The 26927-nt window shown below is 38.6% G+C and overlaps 1 protein-coding gene across 1 annotated transcript in view; it reads left to right on the plus strand.

Annotated features, from left to right (window-relative positions):
* Positions 1-26927, plus strand: part of GRID1 (glutamate ionotropic receptor delta type subunit 1) — a 255289-nt gene that overhangs the window by 214845 nt on the left and 13517 nt on the right. Inside the window, exons 7-10 of the mRNA XM_057371418.1 lie at positions 5940-6041; positions 7352-7549; positions 9466-9790; positions 11133-11271. Coding sequence (XP_057227401.1) covers positions 5940-6041; positions 7352-7549; positions 9466-9790; positions 11133-11271 — 764 coding nt within the window. The remainder of the gene's footprint in view (positions 1-5939; positions 6042-7351; positions 7550-9465; positions 9791-11132; positions 11272-26927) is intronic.

A 26927-nucleotide genomic window follows, 5' to 3' on the forward strand; every position in this document is an offset into this window, starting at 1 on the left:
RTGTAAGTTTTCTGTCTGTTACTATGTGGCTTCTTGCCAAAATACATTTTGTTGGCACCATTGGAGATRTGTTTTCTTAAATTTTAAATCTATGTGGTAGTGACTCTGTTAGTCCTGCTTTTCTCTGTTAATTGTGAGATTGTTGCCTCACATGGGTTGAAGGGCATTGTGCTGCTCCAAGGGCAGACTTCATGTGGTATCTGAGTCCTAGACATTTGCCGTTTGTCTCGCTGGCTGCTCAGGCGAGCAGTGGTGTAAGGAAACAGATTCCTTAGATATGTCAGTTCAGGTCAATTGCTCTTTCCTGCTCATATCCCTCCTTCAGCGTTCCTGAACTTTCTCCACTTTCTATTCTAGGTCTATGCTCAATTAACTTTGTCTAAGTGTGGCTCTCAGGACCCAGTGATGTTGCGTAGGCTTGCGACGTTAGTGACTGTAGGCTGGAASCTCAAATTGTTCCTGTGCACTTTTGATGGAATTTCTCCTGACAGAGTTCTAGGATTGGCTTTATTCCAGCAATGGGGAATGGATTTTTCTATTGGAGATGRAAGTAGCTGAGGTTTTCAAGTAATCAGGAATGAGGGCATTCTTCGAAAAGACTGCACCAATACTTTTTACCTTGTGGATAACATGCCCCTATACCAACCTTAAAGATAGCAATCAATCCACTCGCCTGAGAAATGGCAGACTGAGGAGATCACAGGTTAAACCTTGTACTCTGGAACTCAAATGAAGTTGTTCCACACAGGACAAAAGCATCCTTTGGCTGGGACCCAGCGTTATGTGAAGCAATTGTTTGGGTCTGATATCTCTGGAAAATTCGAGAACCACYGGGAGTCTTTGATTTCCTTTATATATGTGCTTCCTCATATCCTGGATGTGCCAAGCCTTTCCCATGAAAGATTGTTTTGCTTGGAAATGATGAAAAAATCCCYGTCCTTTTATCTGTTTCTCATTTAAGAGTTTGCATTGAGAATGAATAAATGTTTCTAGGAAACMATTTGAATTTCATGTGAAAGGGTCTCTGTAGAATATTAGAAGTTCTCAGCAGTAGCTCTGTTGCCTTATATGTAGTTTCGTTTCTAATTTTCCCATTTCTTAGTTATCATTATCTCAAATATTCACAGTTGCATCTTTTATTCTTTTGTATGAATTGACTCCTCCATCACAGTAGCAGTTGTCCTGTTTTCCCTTGATGTTCTTCCAGCATGCCTAAATCTTGTCCAGACAGATGCTAAACACAGTGTTAAGGCTGTGCATTCTTCTCTGTTGTGCTRTGGCTGCTCTGTTCAGCCTGTGCAATGAGATGTGGAGCCCAGGACCACCCTGGTACTTCTGCAGCAGTACTGTTTTACAAACTCATCATCATTTGCAGCTCACTGTCACCTTGTACAATTTGTTCATTAATTTCTGTGTTTGTTTCTTCAATTGAAGTATCTCTATTTCCCAGTTTTCTGTTCCATAAATGTTCACTTCTACTTATGCAAGGTGCATATTTTTGTTTCATGTCAGAGTTCTTACCACTCCCATTAATTTTTCTCACTGTACTAGTTCAGATATATTTTCAGCACTTCCCAGTTTTGAGGTTTTTTTGCATATTAGACATTTTACTATTAGTAATTTCCTATTTCCTCTTCCAAAACAGTAAAAAAACTATGAAGGAAAGAAGATCTTAATACTGACTTGCTTTGAGCTATTCAGGACTTTTCTCCTGATCTGGATACATCATTCTTCATTGTTCCATAGAAGCTAATCTGTAAATCATGTGATATTATGCTGATTCAGAAAACAAAACCCAATTGCTATTGGTGAGGGTTCTTAAGACCTTGTAGGAAATAACACTAAAATTCAGATAGAAGCATATTGTCCTCTTCATTTCAGCTGCCTATTAATTCTGTGGTACTATTGAAAATGCAGTTAAGGTTTTTCAGAGCGACTTGTTAATTTTTAGTTCTTGCTACCTCATGCTCAACTTTCTGTGATTCTCTGGAGAAATTTTATTATCATCAAGATACCACCATAAATTTGCAAAAAAATTATATTTGCACTAAAATTGGAAAAAATTGCATTCTTCTCCCTGAAGAGCTTTTATTTTTAAAGGCCCAKTAAGGCATCAACAGCCACATCTATGTCCCTCACTGTCCTGCACACAAAAACAGGGTCCTCTTGTTGAWGCAGCAGTGATGAGGCGGCCCCAGGGGAGGCAGCCCTTCCTTCTCCATTTTTGTAACTTTATGCCACTTTCCATGATCTCCCTGCCCTTCTCTGACCTTTTTTCATGTAGATGCAATSCTTATGTCCCTTAATGGCAAACTGAGCATCTTGAGCATTGAACAGGATGAAATAAAATTTTCACCCTTAAGACTGGGAATTCGTTTACCATTCGAGGCTTGGTTCACAGTYCTCTGCTTCAGTTTTGGAGTTCTCTGTGGCTATGGGTGCCTGCGTATTCCAGTCACACTGTAAATGTTTGGAAGCAAGATACATCTTTAATACAAATGCAAAATATCAGCATAGAATATCTGGGTTTTGATGACTTGTTGGTATTTCACTACAAACAGGGTTGAGTTACGCTGGACCACAGAATATATCTTAAATGAGTTCTTCTGGTGATCTTACCCAGTATCTTATTCCTATATYGACTATAAGCTTATGTTTTAGAGTAGAAATGTTAGAATATTGCTAATAATTATGTTGGACAGTAACTACTACATCATAAGCTAAAATAGTGAATGTAATCACATTCAGTACTGTGATAGAAACATTAAACACTTTATTTGATAATGTCTGTTCTCAACTGAATTTACTAGTAGTTTGAGATAATTTGCATCTCCATTTGTTTGGGCCTGTGACAGACATTTGTTTTGCTTGTGTTTTGAGTGTCTTTGTTTCATCCTGCGTTGCTTGTGGAGGGTGAAAACAATGTTAAAATTGTTGCTTGCTTCAAGCCTTTCATTGCAGTTCTGGTTGAAAAAGCAGTAAATATTGATAAAGCATGTTTGGAGTCAGAATTTTCCTACAAATTACCTTTTTGTCTGAATTCCACATTTGTTTCCTCTGCTTAGTCCTTCCTGGATGATTTAGCTTCTGCTGTATAGCTAGAACTATAGGATTTCCAGCCACAGGACTGTTTCAGAAWGAAAAGCTAGGAAGCTTTAAGTTGAAAATCTTTCATGAAGTAGCTGATTTGAAAAYCTGAGCTCCCAAAATCAGTTAACTTGAGAAATAAAAAAAATCCCACCCAGACTGCCATTAATGTCTTGTTCCAGAGATCATTGGGTTTTTTTTTTGGTTTTGTTTTTTTTTAAACACATCCTGCAAGTGCCGATTCTGCAAGCCTCTGTTTCTCATAATCAGATCTAAAAGCCCTTTATCTCYTATCAGCTGTTGGCTGTGCTGTAACCTTTGGCTCCAGAGTTCTGGTAGGAAACCTGTACATATTTCTACAAAGAATGAAACCCTAATGGCCTTAACAGCACTAATCATGGTATGTAACTGTGCTGGAAATTAGTTTCTCAGGCGTTGATCTTGACAGGTCAGCTGTCACAAATGGATATACATATCTGTAAATACCTCAGCCCTAYAAACAAACTTATGTCTGCGGGAAGTGGAAGATAAAATTGGTACAGTTCTAAACAAATTAAGTGTTCCAAAGGACAAGAATGCACAGGAGAAGTTCCTTCTGGAAATGGTTTTCATTATGCTCCATTTATGAATTTTATCTTTAYAGTTGGCTTTTAAGAGACTCCATAGAGAACACTCTGGAGTACTGTTCTGAAGCTCCTTCTCCTTGCACTTACCCCTACTGCATAAAAGAAGAATCTTTGTCTGCTCCTTTTGAAAAACAAGAATAACTTTATGGATTTGCACTGCTTTGTCTCCAGTGTTTTTTGGAGCTCTTCAAGATAGTACAGAATATGGAGCATAGGGTATTCAAGAAGTCTAAAGCCCTTATATGAAATCAGATTTTGAAAGGTGCATGTATAGGAGAAGGAATTGATATGTCAGTCCACCAGCAGTGAGGTAATAACTTGAATGTGTTACATTTCCCATTCTTTAATGACAATTTAATCATCACCTGCAGGTTTTGCAAGCCATTTTAGAAAAAAAAATCTTGATCATATTCTTAGTGCCTGGGGCAAGGGAAGAAGGCTTAAAGAGTACACTTTCCTTACAGATTTGAGACACAACAGATACCACACACACCTACACTGACCTTTGAAGCCTGTTGAGCCATGTTGATTTATGTCAAAGCAAAGATAGATCCATTTGTTTTGGCAGTAGCGAGGGCTAAAGAACATCTGAAATATTTCAGAGCAAGCATCTAAATTCGAATTCAAAAGATACCATGGCTACAGGTGTTTATCTGCCTGTGTTGCTGCAGACATTGATTGCAGACACTCATCTGTCACTCCAAGCTGGCATCACGGGAGGAGAGTTTTCAATCTGAGATATTTTAGCTTTCAGGAGTGTCATTAGAAAGCTGAATAATATTCATTCCTTTTCCTCCTCCATCCTCCAGGTCATCTGGATAAAAGGAGGTGTACATTAAGTCTTTTCTCTCCTGCATCTCAGCTTTCAAAATTTAGTGACTTTGAAATAATTTTCATCAGTTGTGATAGCTGCTGAATATTCACTGCATGTCTTGTTCTTTTCTAGTTCCCTGTTTATCAGTTTAGTACAACAAAACAAAAATAAAACTTTACAGATCTCTTCCATCACATTTTATTTGTTGATTTGATTTGTGAGGCTTTAGGATAAAACAGAAGTCATAGAAATAAATCATGTAAGACATCTAGCCAAAGGCATTTTCAGTGAAATAAGTTCTTTCCAAGAAGATTTTGACTTGTTACATGAAAATTAGCTTCTGGCGGGAGGAATCCATATTTCACAGATCTTGGACYGTGTTTAATTTCTACAGGGCATGCCTTCAGCTAACAACATTGCTTCCAAATATGTAAGCATAGTGTTGGTGTTTAAGAGTAGAGCTGAAAAAAAAGAAAACAGTTTCTACTTGATACTATTTATGACTCTTCTGAACAAAATGACACTGTGGATTCTGTTTGAAGGCAAAAAGARTGTCTGCTGCTGCTCATGCTGCTCAGGAGCATATTTAGTTAGAATAATCCAAAGGTCACTTAAGATTGACTTTTCTGTTGAACCTGTTCTATTGAATTGGACTGTATTTCTCYTCAGAAAATGGAGTAAAATTGATTCTTAAAATGATACATTTAATTGAAAAATAAAATATTTAGATGCAATGTTCCAGGGAGATATCCTGAAAACACACATCTGGGAACTCTTACAGACGCATGAAGTAGTGATAGATACGAGATACTTGTTCATCAGGAGCCTGGGAGCTCAAGAGGCTGTTAYTGTTTTAGAGATGAGGTAAAAGTAGGGCAAGGACATGGAAAATAGGACTTAAGATAGGAGCTGAAGAAAATGAGAGTTGAGACAGTCTCACACAATAGAACCTATGTCAAGAATTTATATCTGTAGATGAGCAAGAATGTTATGCAGCAGGAAGAAAGGTTGGTCTTCAGTAAACAGGGAATTATTTGAAAATAAATGGGGATCTGAGCAGAGGGGAAATCTGGGATGGTGCAACCACAGGTAATCCTGAGGACTCTCAAGCAATGTAAATTTATTGAGGAGAAATGTAATGTCAGAGTGAACTAAGTGAAATAATATGACAAATACTACAGATGATAGAGAKTTTATATTGCACACATCAATGAAAATACATTCAGGCAAGGTACCTGTTTATGTCTGTCCTCTGAATTTCACTAATTCTGATTCTGCATGTAAAAAAGCCACACATTTCTCAACCTCTCTCTATCAGTTCTGGATTCGGTCAGGCTGCTGTTAAACATTTAGCAAATGCTGMAAGATTGCTGCCTGGCAGTGCTTCAGACTCTGTGTACTTTGTGTTGCAGTTGGCGACGTGGGACTCTGAGAAAGGCCTGAACGGCAGCCTCCAAGAGCGACGTCTGGGCAATGACTTACAAGGAGTGACACTCAAAGTGGTGACTGTCTTGGTATGATCCTTTCTGAGTTCAGGAAACAAAATGCTCAAAATAAAAAGGATCTGACTGAGTATTTTGGGCACTTCCCGCAGTGTTTTCCCCTATCATTTTCAGTTCTGTATTTTTGGATGATCAGTTACATAAGCCAGGAAGATAGATGATGGCCTTTTATTATTTTATGTGAAGCTGTGTGCTGTCGGTGATACAGAGCATTTGTTTGCTTTTCCTGTTTTTCTGCATTATAATTCCTACCAGGCATAGAACCAGCAYTGGGCCTGAGTGTACAGGGATGCATTCTAGACACCATGTTCCAGCTTGGATAGGCAGTTTTCAGCATTTCATGGATTTTAAGATCAGATGGGCCAATTATGATAATCTAATCTTGGCTCTTGTACACTGCAGGCTGTAAAATTTAATCAAGTGTTTCCTGCATCAAGCTCATAAATTCCCATTGAGATAAACTATRTCTTTTAGAAAGGTGTCATCTTTCCAAAAAAATCATTACACTTTTGGGACTACTGTCTGTTAGACTCTGGAGTRGTAAAGAGCTTCTGTCAGCCAAGTGCTACATTAGGGGCAAATTAGGGCTTGAATGCATTCCTGGCTAAGATATTGTAGTCTGCAGATTGCAGAATATGATGTCTTTTTTTCTGAATCGGGGTACAAATAGGCAGTGGCATGAAAGATCATTAAGGCACTCCCTCCAGTCCCCAGTTTTCTTTGCTCAATTTGTGCTGTAGCTGGTGTGAGAGGTGAGCAGGTCTCTTTTGTGACAGTACCAGGGAACAAAGGCAGCCAACAGTAGAGTGGCTGTGCTGCCGACATTCCTGGAGTTCTCCTGCAGGAGAGCAGGAAACCCATCCCCAGCAGAAAACATGCCACAAAATGCTACATTTCCTTGGTCCCAAAACACCCTTTTGAAATTAAAATACTCCAGAAATKTTGAATATTCAACATTATAAATGTTCATAAAATGCAGTAGGTTTAGCTCGTGTTTCAATATGTCTCTTGCATAAAAGATTGGGCCTTGTATGTAAAACATGGCTTTCAAAATCTGGGGTTGAATTTCTTCTGGAGTCTCTGCTTCTTCTCAAGAACTGTGGGGGAAAAAAAAGGGTTCAGGCTTAAGTGCTGAGGCAGTCGTGTCTGGTTGAGAAGCCTCACAGCATCTCCCATGACCTACAGTTTTTGCCTCAGAAGGTTGAGTGTCTCAAAATGTATGCCAAGTTCTTCAGAATTAACTCAGAAAACACCCTTCTGCTCAGAGAAGCAAACTAAAAATATTTTTTCAAGTGTCAGTTAAGATATTGTTTTGTTCTCAGGAAGAACCTTTTGTGATGGTGGCAGAGAACATACTTGGGCAGCCAAAACGATATAAAGGATTTTCCATTGATGTCCTGGATGCACTGGCCAAGAATCTGGGCTTCAAGTATGAGATCTATCAAGCTCCTGATGGCAAGTATGGACACCAGCTCCAGAATAGCTCYTGGAATGGCATGATTGGAGAGCTCATTAACAAGGTACAGCGAGAAGAAGCTGCATTTAAAATTACAAGAGTATGAATTAGGATGAAAGCACCCATGTAGAATGCTTCTGAGCTGTAGATGGTCTCAGTGTGATACAAATTGCAATTTTGTGTAGTTTGTACAGGATAGGAACTAGAGAGTACAGGATAGGAACTAGAGAGTCTCTTGTTTTATTTGCTCCCAGCCTCTCTCAACATAAGTTATATTGGTGTAAATCTATGTGTTTGCATTGCTGTAAGAACAGAGGTCATGTATGTGTGTGTGAGGGAATGAATATAGAAAACAGAGAAAAAATAAGGTATTCTCCTTAAAATGTTAGCTACTATTACTTTGGTTTTTGTCATTGTGTCTTTGAAACTTGTTTGTAGATGGGASTTCATTTCTGTCATTCTGTGATTGTGTGTTTGATAATGATCAGTCAAACAGGAAAAGGAGTCTCAGTAACAGGGTATCAGAATTTGAACTGATCTCGAGATTATTCATTCCTTTGAAACAGAAAGAACCAAATTTATTTTCTTAATTACAGTACTGCAAATCCAGAAGTAAGTTAATTGAACTCCATTTATGTAAATGGGTAGAGTTTGTAGGTTAGAATCTCCCAGAGAATGAAATGAGTGTATTTTGTTCATGTTCTTGCAAGCTGGCATGGGACAAGCATTAATCAAGAAGCAGAATCAAAGGAATTAATATTCCATGTTGCTGCTTTTTGTAGAAAAGGTTACTCTACCRCAGTGGAGTTGTTACTGGAAGTGAAAGCTTTTTAACTATCTAGTAAGCAGGCAGCCCAGTATCTGTAAGGAGTTGTTTTGGAAGAAATAGAAGCAATTAAAGCAATAGCAARTGCGTGTGATAATGGGATGTTCTTGGTTGGTGCTAGGGAACATAAAGAATTTTCAATTTATTTTGCATTGACATAAACTGTTTGAATTTCATTGATTTAAAAATAAGGTAAAAAATCCTGTTAAATTTCTTTGGAAATTGCTTTCTTTGAAGCAATAAAGTATCTATTATGGTATTTTTAAATGGTATTTCTGCTACCATTTGTTCCACAGACTCCAAAGTATTTCAAAGCAAACCTCCCTCGTCTAATATTTGCTTTACGTTCCCAACACAATTAGTGATAGGAAATGGAATGTATATTCTGCTTTTTTTGAAGAGAACTCTTTTTATTAAGACAGWTAATATTGAAAATCTAATTGAAGCTCTTCAAAAGCTTTGGGAATYTTATTTATTAACTCCTATCTTACCCTTCATCAAGTGTGAATATTCTTTAAGGATAATCTATATGCAAAACCTACTTGTTTTAAACATTGTAGTCAAAGCAATTCCAGGAGCAAAGTTGCCTTTGTGCACTCTTCCTGTTACCAGTTTTTTCCATCACTTTAGTCATTTTAAAAAACAAACAAAATCTTCTCCCCAGTTGTCATATGAAATCTCTTCATGAATATGGAAAGTTGGCAATTCTGCAGGGAGAAAAACAAACATTAGCTCTTCCCACCGTGCTATCAAATGCACAAGCTAAATAAATGGTGTTTCTTTATTGTTTACAGTGCACCAGGTTAATATGGTTTGRAGTTTTAGGCCTCCTTTGGAAAACAAGTGGGGAATAAAGGTTAAATAAGCTGCCCTGCTTCCAGAATGGAGTCAGGGTCATGCTTTCTCTTCAAGAATAACTTCACAGGTTATGTTTAATTACTCTCYTTTAGACCAGTGCAATTAACTAATGTTTAAATGGTGAAAGTGATTCTGGTTTTGTTTTTCGACAATTTGTATAAATGCATCTAAATGTTTTAAGTTACAGAATGAAATGCAYGGAGTCACTTGGTTCTTAGAGAGTTTCCCCGTAAGGCTCCCGCTGGCCCAGCTCCTGGTGGAAGGGAGCGACGTGATGTGTTGCCTTTGCCTTGCAGAGAGCAGACCTGGCCATCTCGGCCATCACCATCACACCCGAGCGGGAGAGCGTMGTGGACTTCAGCAAGCGCTACATGGACTATTCCGTGGGGATCCTGATCAAAAAGCCCGAGGAGAAAATCAACATCTTCTCTCTCTTYGCTCCTTTCGACTTCGCGGTGTGGGCATGCATTGCCGCCGCCATCCCCATCGTCGGGGTGCTGATCTTTGTCCTGAACCGGATCCAGGCGGTGCGAGCGCAGAGYGCGGCCCAGCCCAGCCCCTCGGTGTCCTCCACCCTGCACAGTGCCATCTGGGTGGTGTACGGAGCCTTTGTCCAGCAAGGTACCAACCTCCAGAGCGGTCAGCCTCGGGGGAGCCTCGGGACAGGGCACCCTCTGCATCAAAGAGAAGGCCCATGTGGGGAGGCTGTATGTTCTATAGCCCAGCTGACCAAAAGTGGGAAGGGATAGGCAAGTCTGAGGGCTTTATGTCTTCTTTTATGCCTTTTCTGTCTCTCAGTAAGTCCAGAAAAAGGACTAGCAGACTTTTTCTCTCTGGGAAAATCATTATACTAGAAATAAMCTGCAGAGCTGCTTGGTGCAGAATTGTAACACTTCTCCAGCTCTGAAACTAGTACGTTTTCTAATTGTTTAAATTTAATTTAGAAATAGAAACAGAAATATATATATATTTGAATTCACATGAGACAGTTAATCTCTTGATTGTTGGAACTGAATATGTAACTAACTTTACACTCAGGAATATCTAGACAAGACTAATACTACTGAAATCAGTAGGACTGCTGCCATTAATGAAGTTACTTTTTTRACTAATTTTTTACAAAATCTGCCCACACAGTTTTTGTACCATATCTATAGTGCTAATTCTATTGTTAGAAAGCAGGTTTTATTGAATGCTGACATATGGGTAAGCTGTTAATTTTTTTACTTTTTTTTTTCACTGTGATTGTAAGCTTGTAAAGCTTCAGCTGGAAAACCCATCCTATTGCTATGCAACTTGGTCCCTCCTCTCATTAAGGTGGCAGCCCTGGTAGGTTTAGGTGCAGTAAGATGTAATCAGCACAAACATATGCTGAAATAACTAGCACCAGCTCTATGGTAAGGTTTAGACTCCAGTGATGCTGAAGCATAACTGCTTGAAGGCTGCTGGAAAGAAATCTTCATATGATTTGAAATCTTGTAAAGAGTAACARGGAATGACACTAATGCTTCAGTCTTTGCAGATTTAAATACAGCAAAGTAGCACACATCAGGCAGTTCTGTGGGGCTTTTTTCCCAGCTCTAAAAGGGTCTTTGAAAACAGAATATTACTATATTCTGAACACTGTAATGATTTAATTCCTGCATATTAGTTGTGCTTCACCATTCATCTTTTTTTTTATTTAGTACATTTTTCATGTTCTTTAGATTTGATCGTCAGTRATTCTCAAGGGAAATATTTTGAAAGATGATTTTCAGGAACACTGTCTAGGGCAAGAGGTTGGCTGGAGAAAATACTTGTGAATTATCAGTCTTAACAGAAGCTGTGCTTTTCCCACAGTGAAAGGGCAGACTGGAGGGGAAGCAGAGAGATACTCCAACAAAGTTTAACATAACAGGGCACACAGAGGGTTATTGTAAATGGAAGCTGCTGAGAGACCCTKCTTTTGTCTGTTTATTTGTAGGGGGTGAATCCACTGTCAATTCYGTGGCGATGCGCATTGTAATGGGGAGCTGGTGGCTCTTCACCCTTATCGTGTGCTCTTCCTACACAGCGAATTTAGCAGCATTTCTCACAGTATCAAGGATGGATAATCCCATAAGGTAAGTGCCTCTTCTTAACATGAAGCTAGAAACCCGGATTTCACAGGAAGGTATTATCCATTTGAGCACTCATTCTTGCAAGAAGGAGATAACTCTCTAATAAAATACTCTGCTTATTTGCAGTGGCTGTTTTTCTCTCCTCTTCCCCTCTTCMCCTTCACTCCAGCAGCCCCCAAACAGTTTTGATGGAGGGGACAATGGCACTTTAATTCCGTATTTTTCCAGAAGAGAGGTCTTTCATGTTCGGCTGGTTGTTTGGTAGCAATTTTTGAGTGTGTGTGTGTGTGTAACTTGGGGCTTTTTTCAGCAAATTTAAAGGCTAAAGGTTTTCATTTTTTTCTCAAAAAACATAGACAAAATTTTGACCTTCACACTGGTGTGGAGTACTGGGAAGGCCATTGGCCTTTCACASTCAGTGCTGACAAGGTTAGAGCCTGATATTTCATGTTTGATCTGATGGTGATGGCATGGTGGCATTGCAGCACAGGCTCTYCTCCTGGAAAGTGCTGAGCTGAGGATTTCAGGTGCTAGAGGGTGACATGGTTAAGCTGTTGCTCTCATTTGGGATTGCGTTGGGAAGACTGGCACTGCATGTGCTCGCTGCCTGAAGCAGAAGAATTGTCACTGAGACGAGGCTGCCACTTAAAAAACTGCTTTTGCGTTTTTATCATTTCTGCAGAGAAGAATCTAAGTGCACTTCTTCTAAACATGAATTCAAATTTCAAAGTTTTCCCAGTTTTTAGCTTGCCAGTGTGTACTTGCAGATAATGGAACACTTTGTATGGATATAGCATCATCATCGTAATAAAATCAGGCCAAAATCGTAACAGACTTTGGCTTTAAATTCTCTTTCTGTTAGTTTGGCCATAATGAATGGTACYTAACAGTAACAGAAATAAGTATGCCAAGTAATTTCTGGAAATAATGTGAAAAACTTACATAGAATAAAAGTATCTATGTGTGAGGCCTGGATGTACTGGGAATAAGGTTAAGATCCGTGAATAAATTGCTCTTGAAAACTAAAACACAAATAGCTATCCAGAAAGCTTGTATAATGATATYCTTAAAAAATTCTCAAGGTTCCATTTCTTTCATTGCAGAAGAAATTTTCTGTTTGGTCTAATCAGCAGTTTCCAAAACTTAGCAAARTTCAGAGGAGGACAAAAGTTGGAGTGTGATTACGTGAGGAATCTCTAAAAAAGAACAGAGGTTTAAGAGCAGAACTATGAATTTTTAGAGGAGGCCTTTGAGTCTGAACTCTTACAACATTTGCAAAGGGTTTTAATTCCCCTTCTTATTAAAATGAATGGACGTTGCTCAGAATGTTGAGGAGGAGAGACGTTTTTTGTGTGAAGGAACTGCTCAGGATTATTTCACAAGTATAGAACTCAGCACCCTTCTGTTAGAGATGGCAGCTGGAGAATGGCATTTAAGYGTCTTTCTATACCTAATGGTAGCTGCCACATCCCAGGTTCCTTTATCAAATCGCCTCCTATACAAGATGAGGATAAAAAAATAAGAAAGCTATTGTGATTTGAAAACTTCAGCAGAGTAATTCAGGTGCCAGCATGTAAATGCCAAAAGTAATTTAAGTTGCCAGAAGTGTGTTCCTGTGTTCACTGCCTGTGTTCCACCTACTTGGCTGTAWGCACAAGTTGGTATTGTTGGTATTGTCTCAATGTGGATTGTTCATATGACCTGAGATGTCAAAAGTGGTCCTGGATGCTGTGGCTTAGGCACCCAAATCATTCCTGAGGTGCCTTCAGAGAAAGAAAATGGAGTAAAGAAATAGTTTCTCTGGAAACTGTTGAACCTTCATCCATCTCTAAGCTATGATGGATATATTTTCATGACCCACTCTTTWGGAGAAACACCTTATAAAATGATTTGTCAGATTTAGAACAAATATTTTTTTTCTGGGAAAATGAATTACTGCCTTACATGAATTAATTGTGGCCTTGTGCCTCGGCTCCCAGTAGTAGCTGGCTTTACATAATGTGATGTACAGTGGMGTTTGCTATGTTTTTATTTTTGTTTGCCATGTTTTTGCCATGTTACATGTTTTTGCCTAACTCTGCCACTCAGCTTGACTGCATTCTCTCTTTCATGAACCCAGAAAGGAATACTTAGGTGAAATCCATTTTTCCCACCCAAAGGGACACATTGAGCTAGAGCTGAGTATTTGCTCACCAGCTGAGAACTACCAAATCCATCTGTGTATACTTCCACTGTTAAGAGAAAACAACACCCATCCTTTCAGTCAATGTGTGCTGTTATCTCTCCCTCCACAGAGAAGTCCTCTTGTGCTCAGTGCTTCTGCCTCCAAATTGCCAGCAGGAGAGAAATAAGTATTATGGTGCTGCAGTAGCTGCAACGTATTTAAGAGTTTCATTACAAGACTGATTTTCTTCCCAAGCCTCTCCAAAATGCCTAATAGAAGTTGTTTSAGTATCAAATTTGGCATGTGTGGTCTGTGACTAGTGAAATAGAAGTATGTTTGATTGAATAACTAGGTGTCAATCAACCCAGTGATCACCGCCTCCATGATTTCACTGCAAAACAAGTGTGTCATAGAAGTTATAAACAATATTTATTAGAAGGGGCTTGGTAAGACATTCACTGAAGCAAAGCTGAGCAGTTAGAAGGCAGATTTTCAGAATTATCATGTCAGATGAAAGCCTGCTGWTAAGGGAATACTTCTTTTTGTGTTTTTTAAATCTGGCATTGGCAAATCTCACAAGGCTTTTCCACCCYGCTGTGAGTCTCAGAGGCTGCCTGTGACTCACGGAAAGGTGACCCAGAGTAGGAGGCATGGCAGAAAGCAGCTTTGATCTGCCACCTGTATTTGTTTTCTGACAGATATTCCATAAATCCCATAAATCCAAAAACGATTTTTTGTCCAGGTGCCTACATCCCAGCTAAGAAACATGCTTAACTTGGAAAGAAAAACWTCTTCACCTTGGATTTTCCCAAAATCTCAAGGCTTCATCTCAAGTGTGCTAACAAGAAGAGGCACTGGCTTTCTGGTCTGGCATGGCAGTATGTGCTTCCTTGCTCCTTGTGTGTTCTGCAGGCCCATCATTCATCCTGGTKGTCTGAAGGGTCCAAATGGGGAGTTTGAGACCTACATCAAAACCTCTATTCCTCTATTCAGGAGATCAAAGCTAACAGGAAATACGCTGTACCTTCCTTGGCTGCYCTCAGTTTTTCAGTTGCTAGTAGTTGGTACTTCTGTTCCCTGTAGATTTTTTAATGCTGCTTCTCTAATCCCTTTGCCCAAMTTACCTCCTGCACTTCTCATCTCCTATTTGCCCTACCTCCCAGCCAGGGATCAAAGGCAGTGTGATTGTGTCAGGATTTCTGCGTCTGTGGAGATTCACAGGCAGGGTAGTGAAAGATCAAGCAGATTTCCTGGCTGCTCATGGGTGGAAGAGTGAGATGTTACGAAGTTCAGTAAAAAAAAAAAAAGGAATGCAAATATGCTGGTGGCAACTACTTTGGAGCTCAGATTAGGAAGCTGTGATCCATGTTCTAACTTTGTAAATGATCAATTCTCGATTTTTGATTTAAATAAGAAACCTAGGTATTGTTTAGAGCCTATGCTAATCCTCGACAAACTTGTTAAAACCCAAATGATTTGCGTTTATTATTCTAATATTTGCCTTCAGTACTGTATGCAGCTGAGGAGTCTTCTTATGGGTCAGTCTGCCAAGTAAGGCAGAATTATTACATGCGAGTTTGTTCTTTCTTTTGTCTTATTACATTTTCAAACAGCTCTTGGATCTGCTGTCTGACCTTCCATTTGTAATTATGAGTTTAATTAGCAGTGACTTACATTCCAGCTTCATTTCTTGTTAACAAGCAGACTACATGCAGTTCAATAGCTGCACAKATATTCTGAAACTCAGGTTTAGGAGAGCTTGTCTGACAAGAGGTTAAGAATCAGGCAAGAAAAATAGCACGTAAAAAGGTATTCTGTTTGCAGATTCAAAAGAATTTAAATTTAAGGTTTTATCAAATTGATCCTTAACTTTTGCACCTGCTAGGGATGCCTTGAGAGGCATCTGTATTACCTGCATAAATGGACTGCATACAAATGCATGATATATCTGCTTTAAGATCACAGCTGTTTCATGATTTGGGATTTCCTTATTTGCATTTTAATCCCTGAATTTTTTGTGTTTTGGTGACAGCTGAAGATTTAGTACAGCTTACTTGGATTGATAGGCTGGCACTTGGAATACTTGAGTGCAAATTCTTTTTCTACAACAAACTTTGTTTGATCTTGGCAAACTTAGACTCCTCTCTGTCTTGGTTCTCTTTCTGTATAACACGGTAATAGTATTTTCTCATATGGCATGTTGTCAGTTTAGCTGCTTTAAAGATGATGGCCATAAATGACCATATTATAGTAGCTCTGCAGGTATCAAAAGAAGATAGACTTTCTGGGTTGCACAAAACAGCCACAATCTCAAAATATTTTAAAATAAAAGGAAGAAAGTACTTGGATATTGGCAGCCAGAAGGAAATGAACAAACATTCATTTGCTGTCTTTAAATGGATTTGATAGGGTTGGTGGCAAGAACCTCACAGGAATCCCTCTGTATTCACAGCAATTGTGTCATGAAATTCCTTATATCTGAAAACAGCCTTTCTCTTGTTAATATTATATGTGATTTTTTAAATATTTCATTGGATTTTCCTTTGTTATGTTTAATTTGTACTGTGTTTTACAGTGTCTGTGCAGCAAGCACCTCAGGCACATTGGCAGGAGGCATGTRTGAATGAGCATGATAAAAAATAATTATTATGATTATTATTAAAGGCCTGTGAGCAAAAATTTCAATCATTGAATAACTAGATTAAGTCCCTCCATAAAAAAATGAAGACAAAAAAAACCCCCAAAATTGTAAGAAAGATGCAAGTGAATGAGCAAGGAGTAAAAATTTTTTTTCCTTTCCAGAAAATTCCCTGTCTAGAGCACAGGGTTGAAATTTCCTGGGCAGTGCTCAGTGCAGCAGTGCCCAGGGCAGAGCTTGCCAGCATTTGCCTTCAGGCGCTGTTCAGGACAAGGCTCTGGGCTGCTGCCAGTGCCCGAGCTCCCATTGTTTGTCTTTTCATTTCACTGCTATTGAGGATGCTGCCCAGTGGGTGCTGCCGGGAAAGCCGCAGAGTCTGGAGCCTTTTGAAAAGCTCTCTGAAATTTGGCATATGCCGTTCAACCACCGTTTAAAATGGATCCTAATTACTCCTGTAATTGAACAAGCAGGCAAGCATCTAAGTGCAAATATTTCCTAGGGACATTTTTCTGAGAAAAATCAGAATGCACAGCTGAAAATCAAGCTTGCATTCCATCTCTCCAGTTGCCATTAAAAAATGTGGYGTACATTGGAGGTCAGTGGCAAACCAAGAGATTTGAGATTCCACACCTCTCCAACTTGACTTTTACAACCCCTATATCATATCATATCGTCTCTTCATTTCTTCTGGTTACTGAGCATTGTTCTGTGACTGAGATGGGCTGAGGCATTAAAATTCAGAYGCATGCACAGTTTAGAGAAGAAAATTATTTGGATATAACATTAGCAAAATCTACCATCTGTGCAGGTAATAAAATTTTGATTTTTTTTCTTTCGCTTTGAAAGGACAAAAAATTTAGCGAGAGTAGCAGCCCTCAGGACAGCTCATCAAAATGTACAAGAATTGGTTTAAATCTGACATTTCACATGCAGTCTCTCCTCAGTTCAGATGGAGTCGCCTTTTGGGTCAGATTGTCTCATATTAATATAGGTTATTCCCTGGCTGGCCACAGAGAGCTGCATGCTTTCTGTATGCATTAAATCCCACTGGCCCCCAACTTGCACCTTCCTTGTTGGAGGATGAGGTTTCTTTTTATTACAGGGATAGTACCTRTGACTTATTTTGTCAGGTTGCATTTTCTATTTGACTCCTAAGGGATAAACAATGCACAACACATTAATAGAAGWTTTTTGCTCAATGGGATACTTAAATTTCTATTGTTTTTCTCTAAAGAAGCTGATTTAATGTCTTACGTGAATTGATAATACGATCTAATATAGCAGGATATTAAAAAAGCAAARTAAGTATTACTATAGCAAATCAAACAGAAATGGCTTTAAAGCTTCAGACATGTGCTAACTGCTCAATCCATCATCTCCAAAGACAAAAAACAGGAGYGAGAAGGAAAACTTCACAGTGAATTCTTTTCTGGAAGTGATTCTGTGTCTGAACAACCATTAAGAGGCTGGCCAGTGGGGATTTTTTTTTTCACTTTCTCAGGCAGTTTTCTTAATGACATAGTGAAGTGAAGCAGCTGACTCCAAATCAAAGCAAACCAAACCCCCTGTGAAAGAACTTGTATTTTATATCTTGTCAGTGTCATGAGTGTAACAGTGGTCCCTATTATGAAAGTCATGCAGGTTGTTCTGTTACAGGGTAAAGGAGTGAATATTACTGCATAAGTTTCCAAATGGCCAGAAGGTCTCTCTGAGAGCATTCCTGCAGCCAGAACAAGTAAATTGTATTCACAAAACCTACCAGTAGTTAGTAAACATTTAATCRCAGTAACTTCATTCTGGCAAAATCATGAGATGAAGTTGGAAGTCACTATACTAGCTTGTAGAAGGAAAAGTTGCACCTGTTTTTTTTAATTACTGTCAGCTCAGACAGKACATACATAGGCTKCTAACTCTGCTAATCWCTTGAAATATTTTGGGAAATGCTTYRTTTGTTMMTGTAAAAAACCTGTCTTCTCACCTTGCACACTTCCTCACCAATATCCCCACACAAGCAGTGGTTCTGTAATTTGTGTGCCACGATTGTTCGGTATCAGATTTTCTCACCCATCTCTCAGCAAGGGTAATTTTTCCATCTTCTGATTTGGACAGTGGAACTTCAGTCAAGGGACAACATAAATGGCTTTCTAATACAAATRTAAATTTATAAATACAAACTAAATTTACTGGTGTTATGAGGAAGATCTGGTTTTGTTTCATGATTCTTTTTCTCTCATGCTTTTGCACAATTCCTGTACATTTATAGTATGTATGCTTAGRTAGTCAAATGGTTACACTACTCTTTAAAATTTAAAGAGAATGCTTTTGGTTTTCTAGGTCCTGGATGAACTCTTGCAGAAGCTCTTGCMGTTTGTTCTGATTTCTTTTAAAAGATCCTCATGTTAAGATAGTTTGAATCTCTGTCTTTGATATGGTGTCTTTCAGGAATTGCCAGCCCTTCTGTATTTTTTATCCTTTAAAGCAACACCCCAAGAGACTTTCTCATCTAGTTCTTCATGTTTGTTGAGTCTGGTCTTTTGAAATGYATTATTTTTATGTTGTTAATCTTGTTTGGGTTTTTCTTCTGCCTCAGGATATTGAGCTCCAACATCTTGCAAACATTTTTAATCTGGATACTTTTCTCTTTGACATTTCCATTCAAATCTATCAGATCTAAAATAGCCACACCCCKCATAAATGTCTCCATTATAGAAGATAATTCATTCTCACATGTGATACTCTTAATACCTTAACTGAAATATAGGATAGTATTTCATCTGCTGAAAAAAAGGTTGTTGCAATACATTCTAAAATATTTATAGACCATCTTGCCAGGAAGAGAAAATCTGTAAACTTGCCATTTAAAGAAAAGGCTTTAAAAATTGAATATCTTTATAAAGAGATTTATAAACTATTCCTGATGATGTGAAAAAAAAACCCAAAACAAACAAACCCACAAACCAAACAAAAAAAAAATCCCATCAAAACATTTTTAATTGATGCAGGTTGTGGCTGTTTAGGGGAGAAATTAATTGGGGGCTCTTACTTTCCTTGGGAACTGAGATACTATTGTTTATTGTCATAGGTGCTTTCCTCTTAGTTCTTATGTTGCAAAATACTTAATGAAGAGAAAGAAAACTTTTSTGGAAATAGTACTGTGTTGCTAAGAAAAGGTTGTCATGTATTCTTTACATTTCCTGGGCTCATCTGCCATACYGAGCAATGTTCTCTTGGGCATGTGTCCTCCCTTTTTAAAATAACACAGGAGTGTTTCCAGACTCATGGGGGATGAGGTAGGGCAGGGTGTCACCTCAGAAAAGCTGTTTTGATGCAGCTGATAAAGTTTGTTACATTAAAAGAAATGTAATCACACGCACTGAAGTTGTTTGCCTTCTACACCATTAAAACCAGCCTGAGAGAATGTGCTGCCGATTTAATTTAATTGATTTATGAATTGTCATGTCTTTCTAGAAAAGAACAGAAAACCATCAGTCAGAATAGGGTGGATGTTAAGTACTGTGTTCCTTACACATGGCAATGATGCRATTTCCTAGCTCATATTTCAAGGTATGTAATTAGGCTACCCAGTAAACYAATTAATCTCAATATAATGAACAACCAGTTGTTTTTGATGTGCTTTTTTAGCGTTTTCTAGTATGAGGTTCAGTATTCAGGGAGACCAGTATTCAGGGAGAGGAGAATCAGAGGACAAAAAGGAAAGGTCTCTTCCTGTTGACCTTTCTGTACATCAGGATGAGATTGGAAGGGCACCATACACTGTGTGCTCAGTCTGGGTCCTCTGAGAAACAGGCAAGGGGCCCTCCAGACTTTCAAATGTGWGTATGTAATGCATGCACTTTAGACAGCAGTAATAACTAATGAATGCTCTATGTGCTTTCAGTATTAATGATGAGCCCTATATTTTGATTTCCCAGGAGTACAYAGCACATGCTGTAGCAATCAAGATGCCTCTTCGGAGCCCTTCTGTTTTCTTCTTTCTGTCAGCAGCCATAGTTTCTGCCCTACTCCCTGGGGTAAGGGAAGGGTGTGAAGCTGTTTTCCAGCATCAYGTTGTCCCTTTGACAGATCTGAATTCATCCAGTCCCTCCACCCAGCTATGAGACTGCTGACATGCAGCAGCTCCTGATAAATCAAAACTTAATAAAGAGTTGTGTAGGACCTTATTCCACACTGGGATTTCATGGACTTTAATGATATCCTAACAGTCATTGTATAAAGTACCACTAACCCCGAGTAAAGACTTTATAAGCCAGCRCCAAGATGCCAAGCTTATCTGTTCCCCATTCTATTTAATTAAAAAGCTGCTCTTTGTCATCCGAGCGCGAAACAGAACGRCAGCGTTATCAGTACTTAGAACAGCAGTGGAAAAGGAAGAAAGCAATTTCTTCCCTCTTGATCTTAATCATTAATCTTCATTAGGATTTTTAGCTTCTGAATGTGAGTGGTAGAAGACATCAGCGTAGCAAACAATTTAAAGTGCATCTGCATATATAATAGGTAGTTTGTTATTTTCATTATAGGTAAAAGCRTGTGTCAGTTGCCAGATGTGTTTGATTCAGACAATATGATTTTCATGCCAACTTTATGATATGTTTGATTTAGGTGAAGTGACTAAAATCTGCTGTTGGGACTGAGTTGCTGTTAAACACCAGCTGCAGTTTTTATTTTAATTAATAATTTAAAGAGTAGAATACCTTTCTTTAACGTGTTAACCCCTCAAGCTACTCAGAGAAAGGCCATAATGGTGGTTTAAAAGTAAAGCAAGAAAACACTTAAAGGTCATCCAAACAGGAGTATTTTTTCCTCCAAATATGCTCTTGAGGTGTTTTCACCTTTTCTTTGCATTTGAGTTTCTTCCTCACTGTTGAATGGAACAACATGGATGTTCTTTATCATGCCTGGATAAAGCATCCAGGATTACCCAGATATTTTATCAGTACTGATTATTCTGGATTTGCAGGATGAGCAGCAACTGCTCATAGCTGCTCAGAATCCCTCTCCAGACTTTTAACTGAGTCTGCCAGTGCTGTGCAGATGTGCTGTTGTGCCAAATCTTTCCTTGATCTGTTCTGAAAATCTGCCCAGTCATGTAGCAGTTTAAATGTGAATCTGAGCATACAAATTAAAGCTCCAGATTTTGAAAACCTAGGCCTGCATCTTAAAAAAGACTCTCATGTGTTGGACACTCTGAGCATCTCTTTTGTCAGCCTGATACTTTCTATTGTTAAATTGCAAACATGGTGGGCAAACTGGGTAATATCTCAAGGTTATTAAGTTTTTAGAAATATGGAAAAATGGGATGGTGAAGAGGGGTTCTCTAAATAGCCCTTTTAAATACAAAGRGAAGACTGCCCTCTGACTTCACTCCCTTAATCAGACATCACAGGAATTCATGTGCAATCATAAATGCTCAGCCATGAGAGAAMCTTCATCCAGGGATCACAAATTATAGGGCCCCAGTGGATCCAGCTTTCAGATGCAGATGCTCAGAAACTACTTTGCATTGCTTCCGGTATTGATGGAATTGTTTGTTGTGCTATTTTTTGTTTGTAAAACATTTCAAGCAAAATAATCATAGTTTCTGTCATCGTGATTTCTTTACAATGTGGTAATTCAGAGAACATGGGACATCCAGAAAGAAAAAAAATTACAAATAAGCACCAAAATAAAAAAAGAATGCTAATTAATGGGAAAAAAAATCAGCTATCTAAATGACTTATGCTTTTATTGCTTGGAGGAGGTTTAGGGAAGAGAAGGGTTGGGAGTATAGTTAGAAACACTGGACTGGCAATCAGGAGATGTTTAGCTTATTTCTAGCTGTTTAACAGATTTCTTTATATGCAGTGCTGGAACAGAGCCAGTGTCAGCTCTAGGCAAAATGAACTTTTAGGATCCAGTGACAAGTCAAGTCACACTCACACAGATCACTGCAGATGACTGGAGCTGCTGAGGTGGTCCTGAGGGCACAATTTAGAATTAGCAATGGATAGGAATACCCAGAGGTCGAACTTTGTTTACAGAAGAACCTGTTTTACTGATTATGATGAGAATCCAGTTTGATTTTTGGATCCAGATTTGAGTCTCACAGCCAGAAATAACATTAAGTCCTTTTTTGAAAATGGGCATGTTTCCTAAATAAACTGCTGGAAGGTATTAAGAGGTTCTGTGAGCTATGGGACACAGCTGACTTGTATGGGGTTTTGTCCTACATCCTCCACACTCTGACTTCAACAGAAGTGCTGCAGATTATTCTGTGATCAGTAAAGCAGAAGTGAAATTCCAAGTGCTGGTARTAGAAAGTATTTCTGCTGCATCTCACACTCTTAGAAGGTACACAAAACCTCCAAATATTTTGCAATACAGTGTGTGTAGCTAGTAATTAATTATTACTAAAATCATAAACATGCCAGTGTATCATTTATTAATGGTTTGACTGTCTTTGCATTTCAGTGGGTTTCCATTCTATTTGTCCTCTTCTTTTAAAACTTCATCATGCCTTAGCTCTGCAGAGTCCCAGTGAAAACACTCAATCTGCAGGAAAGCTAGTGCTGTATCAGGAGTTACAGTTTAGTTTTGTTTGCTTCTCCTTCCCTTTGCATGTAGGAACAGAGGCTACTGGAAGTCATTKGAAAGAAATGAAATCAGTTTAGAGGCTGTACAAGTTCAGTGATTCTATTTATTTGTGTATCTRTTATTTGGCTATTTTGTTTTTCCTGTCTCCAGTCCTGGAAAACTTGAACACGTGCTTTTGTGTGCATGACAGGTTTCACTGATGTCAGCAGTRCTGGTGACCTGTTAAGTGTCCTAGGTAGCGTACAAAAGCAATTTCTTTGGGGCAGGAGGAGAGACAGTCCTGATCCTACAGGGGATGGCTGCCAGAGCTCTTGCCATCACACATGGCATGGGTGATGTGTAGCAAACACTTCCTCCTGGGGCAGAAATAAAGCTGGCTTTAGCTTCCTTTCCCTATAGCTGTTAATGTTACATTTTACTTTTAGTTGTGCCTAATACAGGACAGTGAGTCCCAACCAAGTCTCAGAGATGCCCCCACACTGGCAGCAGTGACCATTACGATCATCAAAAAAGCTGCTGCAGTGCCATTACCTGCTGAGAAGTTCAATCACTATTTGTTTTAACTATAGGAAGAGTAGGTGGTTGACATGGTAACGTGTTCTGTGACACATGTCAATTGATTGGTTTTGCCACTAGAGGAAAGTTCCTGCTCTGTGAAATCTGTGCAGCAGCTGTTCCTGCCCCACTGATGRGGATGAGAGCAGACACAGCCCTGACTGTCTGCACTTTGTCTCCTCCTGTGATTTGGAAAGGTTCAGTCCTGCTGGGAAGGGCTGCAACTCCACTGATTTGGTGTCATTTAATCTGTCAATACTTACGGCTTCCCCTGTAGAAACTCCCAAGAGGCTTTTTCTGTTAAGGCTTTTGTTTAAAGTGGATGGTATTTTTCATGGAGAGCAGATAAAATRGGTTTATATGAACTATAAAGCACTATATATTTGGTGAAGGACTTGAACCAGAAAAGTGTGTACTATGCATGCAAGTACTCCTGCTGATCTCTACTTAACCCAGTCTAATGGTAAAGTTGAAATTTTGCTTAGAGTATTTGATGAAGAAACCTGTTTTTCTGCAGATCATTGCACTGAGAATTAAGAGCATTTAAAGTGACTCGCAGTGAAATAGAGCAATGTGGAATTTGACCACATCGCTATAGAGAAGTTGGCAATATAAAGATTGATTTAAGAGCTCAGCTTGATTATTCATCATTTCAAAGAAAGTCAGAAGTGCCCAAATTAAAATCATGGACCCAATTCTTTTGAGGTCTAAGTTATAAGATGRGGAGATAAACTTGTTTTCATTTTAATATTCTCTGTACTAAGGCTACTTGATATTCTAACAATATCTTATACAGTCTTATTGGCCCCACTAAGAATAACCTTTGAAGTTACCCATCTTTTAATTTGTGTATGTCCTGTTTAACACACACTAATAACATTCCTATATGTACCTGGAACAARTATTGAAAATCTACCAAAACATGTCGTAATACTTTTTTTCAAAAAAGTATATTTACTTTTTATGCTTGTAGGTGCTAAAGATTGGTCTATTCTAACATTAATTCGTTGTCCAGCTAACAGACCCCCTTGTACAATTGAAGGTTCATTAAATATCAGTTGCACTAATGTTTAGAGACACTGACTGCTATTCTCTTCCATGTTTAAGTGGTCTTGTGTTTTTAACTTGCTTTTAGCAAGACAGTGAAACTCTTCATGCAAGTCTCTGAGTCAATGAGACTATCATCCCCTAGTGGTGCTTTATATCCATAACAGAAGGGATTGGTATTATTTTCCAGCTCTTCAACCAATTAAACTATTCAGCTTGGGTAGAATAACTCTAGAGAATGTCTTTATGTTAAAGTTTGAACTCCATTTTGGATGTCTGAAGACAAGTTTTACCCTACCCGCTCATAGATTTTACTTAAAATTTGAGTTCCAGAGATTGTTCATTTGTGACTAATGGACTGAGGCTCAAATCCTTCGCCTTGAGGATTCATAGGTGGATATAAGAATCAGTAGTCAGATCAGGACTAAGGTTCTGAATAGTAAGATATGCTCATGTAGACAATAGCTGTACTCCCACAGTACCACTGCAACCTTGATTCAGCTCTGCACATTTGTTCCTTGTTGGGGAGATCTACAAACAAGAATCTGATCTGGCAAGGCTTGCTTGGCTTCCAGGTTCACGTCTCAGTGGGTGGATTGATGTGGTTGACAACAACTAACATTATTTTCTTACTTGTCCTCATTGTCATGGAAAATTTTTCCTTGGAGGGAGGAGTTCTGAGCAATTTTGTGTCTCAAAATTCTGCACTTTTCTGCAGTTCACAGTAGGCAGAATTCTCTTTCAACTCATTGCTTTCCACTGGGTATAACTTTATCCAGTAAATCTCCTTTCAGATAGGATTTTATATTCTAAGTTTTCAGCTCATAGGTATTTCTTAGGCTTACAGTGGTGGTATAAGCTTGTCAAATCAGTTCAGATACTTCTGTTTTTACTTTGAAGTTTACTGGGTTTACTGTTTTCCCAGTGCATCAAACATATTTACCTCTCTTATAATTGTGTGGAAACAATAGTTCTTTTTAGGAACTGCACTTATATTTAATTCTGTAGATGTAATGAATTCCTAACTTTTGGAGAAAAAAATGTTTAAAATTAAATAAATTAGCTTCAAGGCATTTAAAAATAGAAATTTAGGATTTGTACCATATGTTTTATATATGCTTTTTTAAGGCTTCATTTAGGCACAGCATTTTGAAAAGTATGATCATCTCTTTATCTTGACGGCAGCCATCACCTAGAATATTATGTTGCATTGAGCAAAAATCTCAGGGTTACAAAAATAAAAAAATCCCTATTTTTTTGAAATGGCAGGAACCTGTCTTTCTTTTGAAAAATACTTTGATCACATCTGATGATCCAGGTAYCTCCAGTTGAGTTAATTGATCAGCAGTTACCTCAAAGCACCTGCTGTCAGGTTTAGTCTGTCACATTACTCATTCAGAAGTCTTGGGCGTGTAGCAGTAACCAAATAAAATAAACCCATACTGGCAGCATAATAGGCAGCTATTTTTAGCCTATATATCTACAGCTACACGAGGCTTTTACAAGTAAGAAAACATCTCCAAAAAGCATATTTTAACCAGTATTGTTATTCTGGTGATTACTTGTGGTGGTATAGTTATATAAGTGCTAATACAGCTATTGCCTGTCCGTATCTTTTGCAACATTTGTTTTATGTCAGTGAGTTTCCAACAAACAAAACAAGCAGAGAGCCCAGTTTTCAGGAAGTAATTGCAGTTCCCCTGGAAATACCTATCAATTGTTGCGTTCATCTACCAGACATAAATATGGACATTCAATATATTGCCTGGTAGTACAGGTTTAAAAGACAACATTTTTCTTTGGATTGATCACAGATACATGTACTTAAGTCAGTTGGTTTACATGTACTTGTCAATTATAGCAATCACACAATGGGTATATTTATCTACAAATTGAAGTTGTGCTCCTGTAAGTGAAGAACATTGGCTTTTTCTGCTTTACTAGCTTTATCTTTAATCACACTTACAAAGAGCCTTTAATGGCTTGTGAGATCCAATAATGGAGGTGGTAAGGTTAATGGGGCATCTTGTTACGCTGCACATTTTTGTTGCAAATAATTTTGTATATTAAATGCTTGAAATCTTTGCTATAAGAAGGTTAGACAAGAATTTGAGTACCTAAAGGAGAAGGGTCCAGCTAACAGCTGGTTGCAGAAATAAAGGTTAACAACAATGACAGCAGCTGCCTTTAGAGAATGACACAATTGTAAGATACAGCCAGTATCTGAAATCTAGCAGGGAATGGTTTTGTCTGACAAAGGCAAATCTGAGGGAGTTAAAATAAGAGTGTTTAAGACCTGCCCTTGTGATTATCCTACTCCAMCCTGTAAAAATAGGACATCTTCATCTCCATTCAGCATCTTTTATATATGTGCCCATACCCACTGTGCCCAATCTTTTGACCAGTTCTCTAGCCATGGAGGTGCTGAGCATCATCTCCACTTTCAGTGCAGAAATACAGCACAGAGATATTACTTTATACAGAGTAAGAACTGTGGCTGAGACCACCCCCTGTCAGTATCATTCCTGGGATAGGTTTTTGGCTATGTGGTCCATTTGGTAAAGGTGTAAGTTTATTTTCTCTCTCAAACAGTCCCCATCTTTCTGAATTTATGCTTCAGGAACTGCTTGTGAGCTTGGTTACCTCCTGTGCCCCTTACTGTAT

This window comes from Malurus melanocephalus, unplaced genomic scaffold, assembly GCF_030028575.1.
Source record: "Malurus melanocephalus ecotype Western Australia unplaced genomic scaffold, MMel_1.1 scaffold_146, whole genome shotgun sequence".
In the NCBI taxonomy this organism is placed as follows: Eukaryota; Metazoa; Chordata; class Aves; order Passeriformes; family Maluridae; genus Malurus; species Malurus melanocephalus.